This window comes from Peromyscus maniculatus, chromosome 8 (assembly GCF_049852395.1).
Source record: "Peromyscus maniculatus bairdii isolate BWxNUB_F1_BW_parent chromosome 8, HU_Pman_BW_mat_3.1, whole genome shotgun sequence".
NCBI lineage: Eukaryota > Metazoa > Chordata > Mammalia > Rodentia > Cricetidae > Peromyscus > Peromyscus maniculatus.
In genome coordinates this window covers 73,124,871-73,142,219 of record NC_134859.1, presented here as the reverse complement: position 1 = coordinate 73,142,219, position 17,349 = coordinate 73,124,871, and the positions used below count along the sequence as shown (strand labels likewise).

Genomic DNA, 17,349 nt, shown 5'->3' with positions numbered 1-17,349 from the left:
TCTGCTAGCTTCATATGTGGACATCCTATCAAGTAGACGTTATGGATTCCAAAATATTTTCTGTTACTTTTGTGGGGTCTGATGTTTTATATACTTCAAGATGTGTGATTTGCTAGTAATTGAGATGCACGTAATTTCTAAGTAAACTATGCAACTCCAGGAAAAGTCTTACTGTAGCTAAGAGAATTGGCTGTCATTTAAAACCTTTTTTGTAGTACTTTTAAATTTTAATATCAGTGACTTCCTTTACACTTAATCCAAAAAGATGCAATACCAAATTACGGAACCTAATTAGACATTTTTGTAAATTGAACCTCATGGTACTATTCCTCCATTTTATATTTTAGTTAGCTATCAGTTGAAATTGATATTTCTTCAGCTTGTGATTTAACACTTGAAGTGATTTGATGAAATATTGCTACATCTGCTGTCACGTTTGTTGATGTATCTAATTTTTTATTAACGTTTATTTACTTGAGTGTGGTGGGGTATATGTCCCCGAATCAGTGGAAGTCAGGACTGCTTGCAAGGTTGGTTCTCTCTTTCTACCTGTGGTTCCTGGGATTTAACTTAATCACCGAGCCATCTTGTCAGCCTTTGTTTACAGTTAATTTTGCCCAGGAAATAGAATTTTCATACTGATTATCTTAAATTTGAATGAAAATATAGGTTTACTTTTATAGTTCCATTTTAAACTTGTTTCTTTAGTTTCTGGGAGAAAATATAAAGCTAGTACATGCTGCACTGTTAGTAAAATAGTTAAGGGAAGGTAATTGCCATGAAAGTATCATCGAAACTGTTATTTCTTTAGTAAAATAAAAATAAGTCAGTGAAATCCAGAATTAAATTCCCGTTTTTGTTCTTTAGGTCCATATCTTGCTTCTCAGCCGTTGGACAGCACTCTGCTCTCCCAGCCAAATTTAGTTGCCCCTTCAAATCAGTCTTTGCTTACTGCACCTCAGATGACAAATACTGGAAACGCTAATGCTCCATCTGCCACCTTAGCATCTGCGGCAAGTAGCACTGTGACAGTGACTTCAGGTGTTGCCATACCTACTTCAGTTGCCACAGCTAACTCAACTTTGACCACAACTTCATCTTCATCATCTTCCAATATGAGTAGTGGAGTGTCATCAAATAAACTGCCTTCGTTTCCACCCTTTGGCAGTATGAACACTAGTGGTTCAGGATCCATGTCTGCACAAGCAAGTACAGTTCAGAGTGGCCAGCTAGGAGGACAGCAGTCGTCATCTCTGCAGGCAGCAGGAATGTCAGGGGAGTCAGCGTCGCTTCCCACTCAGCCACATCCTGATGTGTCAGAAAGGTAATGTGAATACTGATACTTGGGGTTGGGAGATAGCTGAGCAGTAGTAGCATGTATTTAGCCTGTGTACAGTGAACGAATAAATAGAAACTGATTTAAGTTTGTGGAAATTCAGAATCTACACTCCCCTCTTTTTATCTAAGTAAGACAGATGGCCGGGCGGTGGTGGCGCATGCCTTTAATCCCAGCACTTGGGAGGCAGAGCCAGGCGAATCTCTATGAGTTCGAGGCCAGCCTGGTCTACAGAGCGAGGTCCAGGACAGGCACCAAAACTACACAGAGAAACCCTGTATTGAACCCCCCACCCCCAAAAAAGATAGTTGTAAAGTAGTATAAAGTACTCCTTGGTCTTATCTTGGAATTTAGTTTAATCATGCTAAGTATTTTATGTATAAAGTTATATGAAGATTGTTTTAAAAGTCTTTATTGTAGAATCACAGGGTTGGTGTTAAGTTCTTAAAAAGCATTTAATTCCACATATCCCTATGACTGAGTCTGGCCAGTGACGTAAGCACATGTAATTGTTTATATGCACTGCACAAATGCTTGAGCAATCACTTTGGAGTTTGTGTGTGTGTGTGTGTGTGTGTGTGTGTGTGTGGTGTGCGTGTGCACGCGCGCGCGCGCATGTGTTGAGCCTTACATATGCTAGACAAGCAGTCTACTACTGTTCTGTACCTCAGCCCCGGCATAGAGGCTTTAGATTCATATCAATTCTGAATTTCAGACCTGTCATTTACCTACTTTGTGATTGTGGGAAAGTCTAACCCTTTTGAGTATGTAGCCTTCTCTGTAGTATGCAAGTAATATGGTACAATGCACAATAAGTACTTTAATGGTAATAAATCTCATTGTTTTTACAATGAAAGTGCTGTGAAAATTCCCATGTTTTGAGTTCAGTTAGTCTAAACCTAGTTATTTTTCTAGAATTCTCAGTTGTTCCAAAAGTCACACTTACGAATATATGTAATAATAAACTATTACTGAGATTGGTTTGCCCATCTTGAATAGTTACATAATCTGAAATTTTAAGAAAATTAAAATTAGCTGGACGGTGGTGGCGCACGCCTTTAATCCCAGCACTCGGGAGGCAGAGGCAGGCGGATCTCTGTGAGTTCGAGGCCAGCCTGGGCTACCAAGTGAGTTCCAGGAAAGGCGCAAAGCTACACAGAGAAACCCTGTCTTGAAAAACCAAAAAAAAAAAAAGAAAATTAAAATTACCTATCAAAGAATGATGCTTATTCACCACTAAACTTTTGAAATTAACATGTCCAATCTGAAAATGCACCAGAACATTGGACAGATAACCCTGGCTTCGTTCTGGATTAACTCTGTTTCTAGCAGGGTCTTGAGCAGGGTCAGTTTCTGAGATGGCTGTCAGACCTTTGTCTCATTTTAATCCCTTACTGTTAAGCTATTTAAGCTGTCTATTCTTCTTTCTTTTAAAAGCACAAAGCCTTTTATTTCATGGGATTTCATATGGTATGAAATGTGAAAGGGTATGTACAGAATTATGGTTCTTTTTGGAGGAAAAGGAGTATTCTGATTTTTAGAGAGGTTTTTCTGATACCTTGTACTACCAGTAAAGGAGAAGGATGTAGGTAGTTGCTTTGGTGCTATCCCAGGCAAATGAAATACAACTTTCTGTTCTATTTCTACTTGAATGTTTAGCACAATGGATCGTGATAAAGTGGGAATTCCCACGGATGGTGACTCACATGCAATTACCTACCCACCTGCAATTGTTGTTTATATAATTGATCCTTTTACATATGAAAATAAAGATGAGAGCACTAACTCTTCTAATGTATGGACTTTGGGGCTACTTCGATGCTTCCTGGAAATGGTCCAGACTCTTCCTCCTCATATCAAGAGTACTGTTTCTGTACAGGTAAGAATTTGATGTTTTAGAACTGTCAGAGGTACTTTACTGTATTCAAAATAATTTTGTTAGTAGACAGGTTGTAAGCCAGGCATGGTGTTGCATGCCTTTAATCCCCGCATTCGGAAGGCAGAGACAAGTTGATCTGTGTGTGTTCGAGTCCAGCCTGGTTTACAAAGTGAGTTCCAGGACAGCCAAGGCTGAGAAACCCTGTCTTGAAAAACAAACAAACAAAAGACAGGCTGTATTGATTTTATTTAAATATTATAATAGAAATTTTAAGAGAGTTTATAAAAGATAAATTTTGTAGTCATGGCATCTAATGAATGGCTTAGAAGTTAAGAGTGCTTGTTGCTCTAACAGAGAATCTAAGTGTAATTATCTCCACTCACATCCTGTTGGCTCACAACTATCTGTAACTCCAGCAACAGACAATCAGCTCTGTGGATGCTGTCATACACATGGTATACACACATAGACAGAGACAGACAGACATACAGACACAGAGACACAGACACAGACACAGACACACACACACAGACACACACACGTACATAAATCTTTAATAAACTTTATTGTCATTCTACTGTCATGAGAAATAAAAAGAGGATGTTGGGTGTGTATGTATGGTGGTATGTGCTTGTAATTCCAGGAAGCTGAGGTAGGAGGATCACAAGTTTGAAGTCTGCATCAGTACATAATTCTAGGCTAACTTTGGCTACGTAATAAGACATTGTTTGTTAACCCCGCACCCCCCAAAAAGATTATATTGAGTGTATTATTTCTTCTGTATTACTTTGTAGAGCCTAAATAGAAAATAATGCCTGCATTGTATGTAAGTTAGTTTTGAGACCAATTGCAAGTAAAAGTAGAAGAAAATTAAAGAAATTTTGATTAATAGGCTTCATGGGAGTCTTAATAAATATTAATTTCTGTGCACAGAAAATTTAAAAAATATATAGGTAGTCCTTTAGTTCAGGGTCTATATAAATTGCCTGTATGTTAAAGTCCGTGTAGCAGTGGTGGGAGAGATGACTCATTATTTCAGAGCACTGTCTATTCTTCAGAAGACCAGTGTTCTTTTCCAGTACCATATGGCAGCTCACAGCCATCCATAACTCCGAGTGAATCTAATGCTCTTTTCTGGGCTCCACTCATAATAACATAGAAGGTAGGGGTGTGTGTGTGTGTGTGTGTGTGTGTGTGTGTGTGTGTGTGTGTGTGTATGCAGGCAGAACTCTCATCCACGTACCATAAAAATTAAAGACAATGTATGATAGAAGCTGAAGGTTTTTAGTCAATCTTTCCATTAGATGTTGAAGTTTTGTCTGAAGGGATTTCTCTTAACTGTGTTCTAAGTTACTGTGTTAACATTTGTAATACTCAATTTATCTGTAGATTGTTCCTTGTCAGTACCTGTTACAACCTGTGAAACATGAAGACAGACAAATCTACACCCAGCATTTAAAATCTCTGGCTTTTTCGGCCTTTACTCAGTGTCGGAGACCACTTCCAACATCAACCAATGTAAAAACACTGACTGGGTTTGGTCCAGGCTTAGCTATGGAAACTGCTCTTAAAAGTCCTGATGTAAGTATTATAAGTATGCTTTCCATGAACAAAGTTATTAAGATGACTTACAGTTTAAGATTTTATATAAAACTAAATAATAATGCTTTATTTTCATTTCAAGTTCTAAGATTGCATAATCCTATAGTACTTTCTTTCTTTCTTTCTTTTTTTTTTTTAGAGACCAGAGTGCATTCGACTTTATACACCACCTTTTATTCTGGCTCCTGTGAAAGACAAACAAACAGAGCTAGGAGAGACATTTGGAGAAGCTGGACAGAAATACAATGTTCTTTTTGTGGGCTACTGTTTATCACATGATCAAAGGTGGATTCTTGCATCTTGCACAGATTTATATGGAGAACTTCTTGAAACATGTATTATTAACATCGATGTTCCAAATAGGTACTTATATTTCCTTAAACATGATTATTTCCAGTTTGGAAAACATTAGAAATGTTAGTATATGTACATATGCACAAGCACACACACTGTTTCATACTCAGTAGATAACCATTTAAAGCTTATATACATTATGTTATTAATTGTTGAGATTCTGGGTATACTATTATCTACATTTTGTAGTTAGTACTTACATTATATAATTAAGATAATTAAAAACACTTTTGCCTAGGCATGTTGGCACATGTCTTTAATCTCAGCATTTGGGAGATAGAGTCAGGTGAATCTCTGAGTTTGAGGCCAGGCAGGGCTGCAATGAGACACTGTATCTCAAAACCAAATACTCCCTCCCATGATTAATCTGTCATACAGATAAAGATTTAGATCTCTAACTTTTATGTTACAAATCTTGTGGTAATGATTTTGGATGAAGAATCTGAAACATTAGGGACTAGAGAGATGGTACAGCAGTTAAGAGTGTTTGCTGCTCTCCCTAGAGGGCTAGAATTGGTTCTTGGCATCCACATCAGGTGGCTTAAAACATCTGTTAACTCCAGCTTCCATAGACACCTGCGTTCATGTGCACATATCTTCTAATACACATAATTTTAAAATATTTTAAATTTTTTTTTAAATTTTATGTGCACTGGTGTTTTGCCTGCATGTATGTCTGTGTGAAGGTGTTAGAAACCCTGGAACTGCAGTTATAGACAGGTATGAACTGCCATATAGGTGCTGGAAATTGAACCTGGGTCCTGTGGAACATCAGCCAATGCTGTTAACCTCTAAGCCATCTCTCCAACTCCCTTAAAATATTTTTAAATACTAATTTTGAGAGCCCTCCTACTTATAAGCTGATCTGTTAAGCTGGGCACACACCTTTAATTCCAGAACTTCGAAGGCAGAGGCAGGCGGATCGGGTCTCTGAGTTCAAGTCCAACCTGGCCTACAGAGGGAGTTGCAGGACAGCCAGGGGTACACAGAGAAAACCTGTTTCAAAAAACCAAAAAGTAAATAAATAAGAAATACATCTTTTAGTGGGATATTTGCATTAGTTATGAAATATTTCGAAAAGAATGCTTCTCTGTGAAGGAGGAGAGCGGACACCACTACTGTCAGACTTAGGTTGCCATTTTACTTCTTTGATCAAAAGGTAGAAATAAGGACAGGAGAGACAACTCAGAACTTAGCAGTACTAGCTGCTTTTCTAGAGGACTGGGTTCCTTTCCCAGAACCCACATGGTGGTTCACCACCATCTATAATTCTTTTTTTGGTTTTTCGAGACAGGGTTTCTCTGTGTAGCTTTGCGCCTTTTCCTGGAACTCACTTGGTAGCCCAGGCTGGCCTCAAACTCACAGAGGTCCGCCTGGCTCTGCCTCCCAAGTGCTGGGATTAAAGGCGTGTGCCACCACCGCCTGTATAATTCTAGTTACAAGGAATCTAGTCTTCTGTTCTGGTCTCTGCAGACCAGGCTTACATGTGGTGCACACACATACATGTAAGCAAAACACTCATGCACAAATAAAATAATTCTTTCAAAAAAAGTAGAAATGGGACAAAGATTATGATTTGTTGGGGTGTGGGAGGGGTTAGGGGAAGGAAAGGGAATGGTGAGGAATGATGCAATTATGTTTTATTGATTTTAAAAAAGACAAAATAGCCGGGCAGTGGTGGCGCACGCCTTTAATCCCAGCACTCGGGAGGTTGAGGCAGGTGGATCTCTGTGAATTCAAGACCAGCCTGGGCTACAGAGTGAGATCCAGGACAGCCAGGGCTGTTACACAAAGAAACCCTGTCTTGAAAAAGCAAAAAAAAAAGATGTAATGAGACCTGTCTTGAAATATAATCCCTTACTGGTTTCTTGCTGGCTCTGTGATACTGATAAAATTAGGTGCCTGAGCTATAGCTTATTATCTTATATTGTCTATAGAGCAGCTTTATCTGCCTCACCAGATTGTTAGGATGAAGTGAGTATTGCATGTACAGTGGTTTGGCCATATCCTTATAACATATTAAGTGCTAAATACATGTTAGCTGCTCGTGGTCATTTGCAAAGTGCTGTGTTATGTGCTTGCCTACCTAGTAAAGGATATGGATTAGAAAATCTACAGCGTTATTTGGTCTGAGAAATGTAGTTTGTGATGGTTATTTTTTTTTTTTTTTTACCTTTTAAGATACAGAGATTGGTTCATTAAAAATTGTTGGCACAAATTGGACAACTCATCATTTTTTTCAGTTCTTATCCATTGCCTTGTTCATGCAATATCTGCAGTAGTGAGAGTTGTTGAACTTAAGTATTGAGCTTAAAAGGTTTGGCTGGAATAAACAGTATTTATAGTAAATGGAAGCTCTTGGTAGGCAAACCGAAAATAAATTTCTTAGGTTAAGTACATATCAGAGTATATGTATATATATTTTAACAATTTATTTGAACTTATTTTATGTGCATTGGTGTGAAGGTGTCATATCCCCTGGAACTGGAGCTATAAACAGTTGTGAGCTGCCATGTGGGTGCTGGGACTTGAACCTGAGTCCTCTGGAAGAACAGACGGTGCTCTTAACTGCTGAGCCATCTCTTCAGCCCCTCAAAATATATTTAAAACATTTGTGTGTTTGTGGAGTCAGAGGACAACCTTAACTGTGATTCCTCAGGTGCACTCCATCCTACCTTCCCCTTCTCTGAGACTGGCTAGACAGTCTCTGTCCCAGACTTTGCCATGTAGGCCAGACTGACTGGCTAGTGTGCCTCCTCAGCTCTGAGATTAAAACTGCAAGGGGACAGCATGTTAGCAAATTAGCTATCTCTTCAGGACCATAATGCATATTAAACAATAAAAATAACAAAACAATGCATAAACTTGCAACTGCTTATGATACTATACACCTGTGTTTCCTACAACTCAGGGAGCTAACCCAGGAGGATGGATTATTTGAATTTAGGAGTTTAAAATCATCTTGGGCAACCTAAAGAGAACCCATATCAAAAACTTAGAAACTTGAATGGCAAATATGTGTGTATCAGGCCTTAGTTTTTGTAACGTTTTGAAGCATTAAAATTTAAAGGACCAGGAATTGGGGGCTTAGCTGCATAATGGAAGTATAGTCATATTATATACAATATGATACCTGGTACCAGTATATATACTCTAGTACTAGTTAGTAAAACAGAATAAAATAAAATTGATTAACCAGTTTGTCACACATTTGAATCCTCTTATAAAATGTTATCATGTGAATTTTAGAAATATTTACAATCATTTCGTTCAATAGGGCTCGTCGGAAAAAGGGTTCTGCCAGAAGGTTTGGTCTCCAGAAACTTTGGGAGTGGTGCTTAGGACTTGTTCAGATGAGTTCTTTACCATGGAGAGTTGTAATTGGTCGCCTGGGTAGGATTGGACATGGAGAATTGAAAGGTAAATTGTGCTTTTATCTCACTTTTGTACTTTGTTTTGTGATGATGTGTATTTGTATCAGAACATATTAAGTAACACATTGAATAAAATGCTTAAGTGCTCAGTAGTTAAGAGCTCTTCCATTTGACCCAGGTCAGATTCTCAGCACTCAACCTAGTAGCTTACAGATTCTATAACCCAAATTTCAGGGATTCTGATGCCCTTTTTTAGCCTCTGCAGGCACTGCACACATGTAGTGTGCAGATAGAACCACTCATACAAGTAAATAAATCTTTTAAAATGCTAAAAGTTATTAACACTTTATTTTAAACAAGGAGCCATATATAAAGTCTTTATGTAAAGTCATCATATATAATGACTTGTATGTGATACTCACTGAAGGTAAAGGGATAAGGGTGTCAAGTACCGCTACCTATGAGATAACCTCTGTGGTAGAAATACACTAATTGAAGCGCTGTCATGTATTTCTCTCTTATTGTAACCTTGGGTTAATAGCATAACAGAGCACTTACTTTTAGTACTGTCTCTCTTTGCCCCGTTGATTCCCACAGATTGGAGTTGTTTGCTGAGTCGTCGAAACTTGCAGTCTCTTAGCAAAAGGCTCAAAGACATGTGTAGAATGTGTGGCATATCTGCTGCAGACTCTCCGAGCATTCTTAGTGCTTGTTTGGTTGCAATGGAACCCCAGGGTTCTTTCGTTATCATGCCAGGTTAGTTACCTTCAGTGCATGTCTGATTTAATTATTCATTGTACACTTAAGTTTTTAAGTGTTACATAAAATTCTTCACTTACAAAAACAAAGGAAAAATGCATCTCTCTTCAGATTCTGTGTCAACTGGTTCTGTTTTTGGAAGAAGCACCACTCTTAATATGCAGACGCCTCAGCTAAATACCCCACAAGATACATCATGTACTCATATCCTTGTGTTCCCTACTTCTGCTTCTGTGCAAGTAGCTTCGGCAACTTACACCACTGAAAATTTGGATTTAGCTTTCAATCCCAACAATGGTAAGTTAATTGAATCTTCAAAATTCTTTGATTTGTTTTGAAATCCTGATCTTGCTGTGTGTCCCTGTCTTGCCTGCTGCTTGTTATTTAGCCCCAGGTTTGGTCTTGATTGAGTTCCCAGCAATCCTCCTGCTTCATCTGAAAGTGTTGGGTTTATAAGCATGTATAACTCTGGCTGTTGGATTTTTTTTTTTTTCTTTTAGTTTTTTAAAAGTATTTTTGAGACAAGGTCTTGCTGTGTTGCTCAGGTTGGTGTGAAACTCCCACGCTCAGCCACCCTCCTGCTTCAGTCTCCCAAGTGGCTGGGACTACAGGCACACACCACTAGGCTTTTTAAAATATTGACAGTTTTAGTAGGCTGAATAGCATGCCCTGACATTTACCTTAGTAAGAAAAAAGAGTTTCGAAGATGTAGTTAAGACTATTGAGATGGAGAGTTTTATCATAAACGATGCAAATGGGACTTAAAAGCAATAGAACATACCTCATAACAAGGAAGCAAAGAGGAAGCTGTATCTATACTCAATAGGAAAAAGCTGTTTAAAGGAAGAAAAGGATGCAAAGTCCAAGAGAAGGCTGCGAGCTAAGGCATATAGTTCAAGTCACTGGTAAAGATAAGGAAACAGATTACTAAGACTTGACTCTCAAACATAAACGAAGAAATGTTTGTTTTACTCCAAAAAGTGCATGGTAATTTATTAAAGTGGCTTTAGGAAATGACTATGCCATTTTATATTATTGTATCAGAATTAGTCATTGATAGGAATTTTGTAAGTTTTATTTTGAGGGGCTATCATTGATCATAAAATTTTTGAGTATTTATGCTGTGCTTTCGAGCTACTTGTACATAAATTTTACCATCCTTCTATATACCATATATATAATCTGCCTCTTTTCTCTCCATACACCCACAATGTTTTTTTTCTTTCTTTTTTTAAACAATACTAGAGATTAAACCTAGGGTTTTTTGCATGCTAGACAAGCTGTTTCTACCACGGAGATATATTTGTAGTCTTTTATATGTCAGTTTGCTAAAACAGTGTTTTGTGCAAACTGCTAGAATAGAGATGTAACTCGTTGAACCTTTTAGGTTGTATTTAATTGAATAAAAAAGTAGTGTTTATTGTTATTCTAAACTACTTTTGAAAATGATAGATCTTCAAAAATACACATACATTTTATTCGTGCTCTCTCTCTCCTCTCTTTTCCTTTCCTCAAGATAGGGTTTCTCTGTGTAGCCCTGACTATCCTGGAGTCCAGACTGACCTCTAACTCACAAAGATTCACCTGCCTCTGCCTCCTGAGTGCTAGGATTAAAGGCATGCACCACCACAGTCTGGCACATTTTATCACTTTATTCTTTTGTTGTTAATAACTTGAATATTTTACTTAGTAATGAATAGTACCATTTAAAACACATTTACATTTCTCGATTTTATATTGGTTTTGTTACCCATTGTTTTCATAATGTTGTTATATACTTAGTGGCCTGAAAGAACATGTGTTTGTTATAATGCTCAGAATCATTCTCAGTGGGTTACAGTCAAGTTGTAAGGGTTGATTCCTTCTAGAATTTTAGATAAATCTGTTTCCTTGCCTTTGCCAGCTTCTAGAGACTACTTTGTACAAAGCCTGTACTCTTTGGCTTCTGCACTCTCTCTTCATTTTGAATGACAGCAGTAATTCTTTCACTGCCTCCTCCTCTACTACTCTCTCCTTTCTATCAGGACTCCTGGAGCTGGGGTTAATTCAGTGGTATAATGCTTACCTGTCATTTGTGTGTCCCATGGTTCAATCCGGGGCGCCACATTTAAGAAAAAAGAAAAAGACCCCTATGATTACAGGGTCCATTGGAAAGCCCTGAATAATCCTTTTGTAGTCCTCTTTATTGGTTAGGACTGGGAAATCCTTTATATGACTGTTACCACACTACTTGGCACATAGTTGATGTTTAGTAAATGTTGGTTATAGTAACCATTTTACTTGTAAGATACTTTTTGGTTGGTTTTGTATTTTGAGACAGGGTCTCACTGTGTAGCACTGGCTAGTGTGGATCTCACAGAAATCCTCTTGCCACTGCCTCTAAGTGTTGAGATTAAAGGCATGTATCAACTAGCCCCTGCTGTTGTTGTTTTGAGACAGGCTCTCACTGCTTGTATAGTCCAGGCTGGCGTTAAACTCACAGCAATCCTCTTCACTCAGCCTTCTAAGTGATGGGATTACAGGCATGTGCCATCATGCCTTGCCTATATTATTATAAAGTATTATTTTAATACTTTACTGTGAATGATCATGGTATACAGAAAATAAAATACTAATTTCTTTTCTCTGTACAGATGGAGCAGATGGAATGGGTATCTTTGATTTATTAGACACAGGAGATGATCTTGATCCTGATATCATTAATATCCTTCCTGCATCTCCAACTGCATCTCCCGTACATTCTCCAGGTTCTCATTACCCCCATGGAGGTGATGCTGGCAAGGTAATTCTGTTAAAAAGTTTCCGTGGATGTAAATGCCATCCATATAGGGATTATTATATGAACTAGAACACCATTTTCCTCTTTGAAATTAGCAAAGAGATGAGATCCCCTGAGCTCATGCAATTTTGTTTAGCTATTAGTACTTTTTTGGTGATGGGGTGGGGCAATGATCTCCCTACTTCTTCCTCACAAGTATTGAACTCATCACTGCCCATGGCCTCGTTTGTTTGTTTTTGGTGTTTGAGCCTCCATTGTGCAGGGATTGCACCAATATGTCTGGTTCTCCCCTCCCCCACCGCCCCCCAGATCATTAATAGCACCAGTAATCCTGTGATTAAAACACGTTATAAAGTCGGGCTGTGTTGGTGTGTACCTTTAATCCCAGCACTTGGGAGGCAGAGGCAGGCGGATCTCTGTGAGTTCGAGGCCAGCCTGGGCTACAGGGTGAGTTCCAGGACAGGCTCCAAAGCTACACAGAGAAACCCTGTGTCGAAAAACAAAAACAAACAAAACAAAAAGTTATATGACATTCTCAAAAAAATAATAAAAAGGGAAGTGTGCAGTTTTTACTGTTTTATCACAATAGTAGGATTACTAGTGCGTAAGGTACTGATATAAGAACATTTTCGTTGTGAATTGATTTCCTTTTTATCTGTTTTCTTAAAATAAATGCTGAGAAATTTGGTGACCAATCCAAAGAGAAAGAACAGTAGTCCATATTGCTACAATGCCTTCCAAAACACTATGGAAATTAACAGCATTTTATAGACAGTGCTGGGGAACAAAGCAGGTTGAATTTGTCTTTTGAATTGGGCTTGAGGAATTAGTTGAAGAACTATTAGGAAAAAAGAGGAAGTTAGAGTGAATGATTTGTATTTTGTATTCACTTTGACCATAGACATACTTACTTTGTTTTGCTGTTTCGTAATGCACTGCTTTTGCTTTCATGGTATTACTACATTTAGTTAGTTATTAGGCTTGGGATTGGATTTAGACTTACACATGCTAGACTAGTGTACTGCTGTGAACTCACATCTTTAGTCCTCAAATTTTGAGATGGTCTAGATAAGTTGTTCAGACTAGCCTTGAACTTACTTTGTAGCCCAAGCAGGCCTTGAACTTCTTTGGATCTTCTTGCTTCGGTTTCTAAGCAGTAGAGGTTATTGGCCTGTCACCAGGTTAGGCATTGTAGTAACTGAGACTCTGACTAAATATATAACCATTTAATTTTTAGTATTTTATGTGGTTCATTGCAATAATAATATGAAATTAGTAGTTGTAAGTCATTTTGTATGTATGTTTGTTGTCTGCATATATTGAAGGAACTAATAATACTCTTGTCTTTTTAAGGGTCAGGGTACTGATCGGCTACTTTCAACAGAATCTCATGATGAAGTAACTAATATTCTTCAACAACCATTGGCCCTTGGATACTTTGTATCAACTGCCAAAGCGGGTCCATTACCTGACTGGTTCTGGTCAGCATGTCCTCAAGCACAATATCAATGTCCCCTTTTTCTTAAGGTATTACTATTTATGTCGCAATTCGTAACTAATCCTAATTCATAGTTTTAGTGCTGAGAACTATCAAAGTGACATTTTAAAGTTTTACATCTCATCTCAATTCCAAGTTCTTAAATACATTGTTGTATGTATTTCTGTAGCTGCCATCATAAAAAGAATTATCTAATATGAAACATGTAATTATAAAAATGTATATTAAGTTTAAACATTATTCTTAAGTCAGACATCTGGAAATCTTGCTTTTAAGTTATATTTTCAATTGCAATGTAGACGTTTAGAGCTGAGAAACATTACAGTGACTCTTTCTAGTCTTATTCTCCAGCTGAACGTATTTTAATTCAGGAAATTCACCCCTCTAAAGTCACAAATTAGTAGTAGACATCAAGAGTAAAACCTAGGTCTTTTGTGGATAATTATGTTATTTGATCATTCTGCACTCCTATTACATTTCATTATTTTTAAGATAAAAAAAAAATAACAATCTTTGTAGATTTTACTTTAATTTACCTACTCTAAAAAGTTTCTTTTGTATAAATTACTATTGAGTATGATGGGTGTGATCGCACATTTCTTTAATCCCAGCACCCAAGCTGCCAAAGGCAGGAGGATCTCTGAAAGCTTAAAGCTAGCCTGTTGTACATTGGGACTTCCAGAATAGCCAGGGCTACATAGTGAGACCCCTGTCTCAGAAATAAGCAAACAACTAATGAGTAGGTTGGGCATTGTGACTTATAATCTTAGCACTTGGGAGGCAGAGAGAGGCAAGAAGATTCCCTAGGAATTGGAGGCCAACCTGGTCTACTGAGTGCATTCCAGGTGAGCAGTGATACAAAACACAAACAAAAAACTGGTGAGTTTTTTCGTTTGTTTGTTTGTTTGTTTTTTCCCTCAAGACAGGGTTTCTCCATGTAGTTTTGGGTGCTTTTCCTGTAACTCACTCTGTAGACCAGGCTGGCCTCGAACTCAGAGAGATCTACCTGCCTCTGCCTCCCAAGTACTGGGATTAGATGGGTGTTCCACCACTGCCTGGCTGGTGAGGAGTTTGTAAGAAGTGAGATTCTCAGACATATACTTATTTTTTCATTATTCATCTTATAATATAAATTTTAAGATGGTAAAGTAAAATGAGATGTGAAAGCTCTCTGTGGTGATTGTTATTGTTATTACTACTCAAAAATAGTAAATGGAGATCTGACTTACACAATGTAAAAACTACTGTATGTGGGCTCTTCACATTTCAGGTCAGAATGTATGCTTTCATGTCTTGAAATTTTGTTTTAGTAGTTTCTGAGCATATAGATTTCTTGGACCTTTTATGCCATTTAAATCTTGATACTCTTGGCCCATGTCCCTTTGTATCAAAGCCTTTTGAGATTAAACAATGGTCTTATATAACACATTCATAAAGATACCATAGTTTATAATCTGTAGCATGTACCATCCCCACCCCCCACCCCCACCTTGAATGCCAGTCAATTTACTCTGAGCTATCCTTGTCCTAGAATTAACTATTAATAAAATGTTAGTTTAGTCTGTGACTTTTATTCTTCTACCAGATGTTCATTGGTCTATCCTGTTTCACTATATGAATGTCTTCCCAGGGGGTTCTGCAGAGTAGTAGTCTTTGGAACCTCCACTAAACAAGAGTTCCTTGGTACCACACATGCTGTCTCCTCCCCCGTGTAGTCACAGAGCCGGTGTGCACACTAAGTTCTCAAAATAGCAGTAAATGACCTTGCCTGTCTAGCAGTGTCCAAATTCAGTATAATACCTATTTGTAGTTATTACTTAGTGTTTCAGGGCACACTTTTGTTTAGTAAACACTTTGATGAAAAGTCCAAGGGACTATCCAGATTCTTTTCTACTCAATATTTATTTGCAGAGAGGATAGTGTAAAGTGAGCATTCACCCTCAGATACAGTGTAACAAGATTAGGACTTCTGATTCTGAATCACAGGTAAGGCATAACCTAACATAATTTTGTTCACCTTTTATCTTTTTCATGTTTCCCATTTTAATTCTGTACTGTTGTCAATAAAACCACTTGGTATATTTCTATGTGCTTGAGAAATCAGCAGGTTCTAGATGATTAAAAATATTTTTATCACAAGAATTTAGTCAGCATTCATTTACTTTGTAGTGATCTGACAACTGAGACTTATTTATAATTCATAAATCAAGAATTCATAGACAGTTCAAACATTTTAGTTACATTCCTGAATGTATTATATAAGAACTTATACTTGTATATAGTTGTGTTTGAGAACACAGACTGATATAAAGAAGCATCTTCATAGAATGTAGAAAGCTTTGTGAATTTTTGTCTGGTGACACCACCACTTTGTCATAGAATTAATACTGTTGTACAACTTACATGCTAGATGATTATTTTACATAATTGAATGTGAAGAATAGTAGCAAATTCCTTCTGCCTACTACTCACTGCTATGACTAAATGTGTGTACAGTTGTTACAAGCCTCTGCTAAGAAATATATACAGGCATGTGTACATTGTTTTCGTTGCTAAGTTTCATTCAGAGGCAGCTTTGTTAAAGATACAGCTTCCTGAGTAAAACATTGTGCAGGATTACTCCCTTGACTTTTTTTTAGTGCTGCTTAGAGTATAGCTTCACAGTCTAAAGTCTGTGTAATCCAGGGGCAGGGTACACTCAGGCTGACGGTTGAGTGTTTTCTTAGTCATTTGCTTTATACACTTAAGCCAATTAGGAGATGAGAAAGGTTTCTTTTTTCTTTTTCTTTTTTTTTTTTTCAAGGATTGATACATGGTACTACAACAAGTTTAAAGTAAAAATTGTAGAGAGATACACTGTAAGTTTTGCACCTTAAAGTTTCCGTCAGAACCATGAATTTTTATAGTAGCTCCCACTGCTAACACTCTCATGAGATCAGTTCATCAAGGACAGTCCATTGGGAAAGCGCGTTGAGACTAACTGATTCCCGCCCGGCTGACTGATGACCTTACCTTTTAGGCCTCTTTGCACCTCCACGTGCCTTCAGTGCAATCTGACGAGCTGCTTCACAGCAAACACTCCCACCCACTTGACTCAAATCAGACTTCAGACGTCCTCAGGTACAGCTCTGGTGACATTCCGTGTTCTCTGTTTCAACTTGAGTAAAATAGGATGTTTATTATTAAATGTCTGTATTCTTTTCGGGAAGAGTTTACTGCTTTTTAGTTTTGAATCCCTGGATGAATTCTTTTAGATGACTTAGTGTTTGGGACTTAAGGGTTTTTTCCTCTCCACTAATGATGTAGACAAAACATGGGGGCCTTGTGCATACTAGGCAAATTGCTATACCCCTGAATTAAACCCCATTGAATTATTTTTTTCTTAAAAACTATTTTATTATTTCTATTTTGGGTGTTTTGCCTCCATGCAGTGCCAGTGCAGGCCAGAAGAGAGCATCAGATGCCCTGGAACTGGAGTTAACAGATTTGTTAGCAGCCATGTGGGTGCTGGGAATTGAAAGCTGGTCCTCTGGAAGAGCAGCCCGTGCTCTTAAGCACTGAGCTCTGTTTAATTACTCTTAAGTTGGGACTTTTAAGTCCCAACCCCATTAAATTACGGAGAATGAATGTGTTTTCTATTTATTTATTTATTTATTTATTTATTTATTTTTGTTATTTTTTTTATGTGCATTGGTGTTTTGCCATGGGTGTCAGGTCTCCTGGAACAGGAGTTACAGACAGTTGTGAACTGCTGTGTGGGTGCTGGGA

General features: G+C 37.8%; 1 protein-coding gene across 2 annotated transcripts in view; it reads left to right on the top strand.

Annotated features, from left to right (window-relative positions):
- Med13 (mediator complex subunit 13) overlaps positions 1–17,349 on the top strand; it is a 97,570-nt gene that overhangs the window by 75,181 nt on the left and 5,040 nt on the right. Inside the window, exons 20-29 of one of the 2 annotated variants that reach the window (XM_076543084.1) lie at positions 868–1,324; positions 2,996–3,215; positions 4,605–4,796; positions 4,957–5,180; positions 8,449–8,591; positions 9,143–9,301; positions 9,416–9,601; positions 11,938–12,086; positions 13,437–13,610; positions 16,601–16,701. In XM_076543084.1, the coding sequence (XP_076399199.1) occupies positions 868–1,324; positions 2,996–3,215; positions 4,605–4,796; positions 4,957–5,180; positions 8,449–8,591; positions 9,143–9,301; positions 9,416–9,601; positions 11,938–12,086; positions 13,437–13,610; positions 16,601–16,701 (2,005 nt within the window). Of the gene's footprint in view, positions 1–867; positions 1,325–2,995; positions 3,216–4,604; positions 4,797–4,956; positions 5,181–8,448; positions 8,592–9,142; positions 9,302–9,415; positions 9,602–11,937; positions 12,087–13,436; positions 13,611–15,492; positions 15,582–16,600; positions 16,702–17,349 lie in introns of those variants that run through there. The other variant, XM_076543085.1, reaches the window with a different exon arrangement.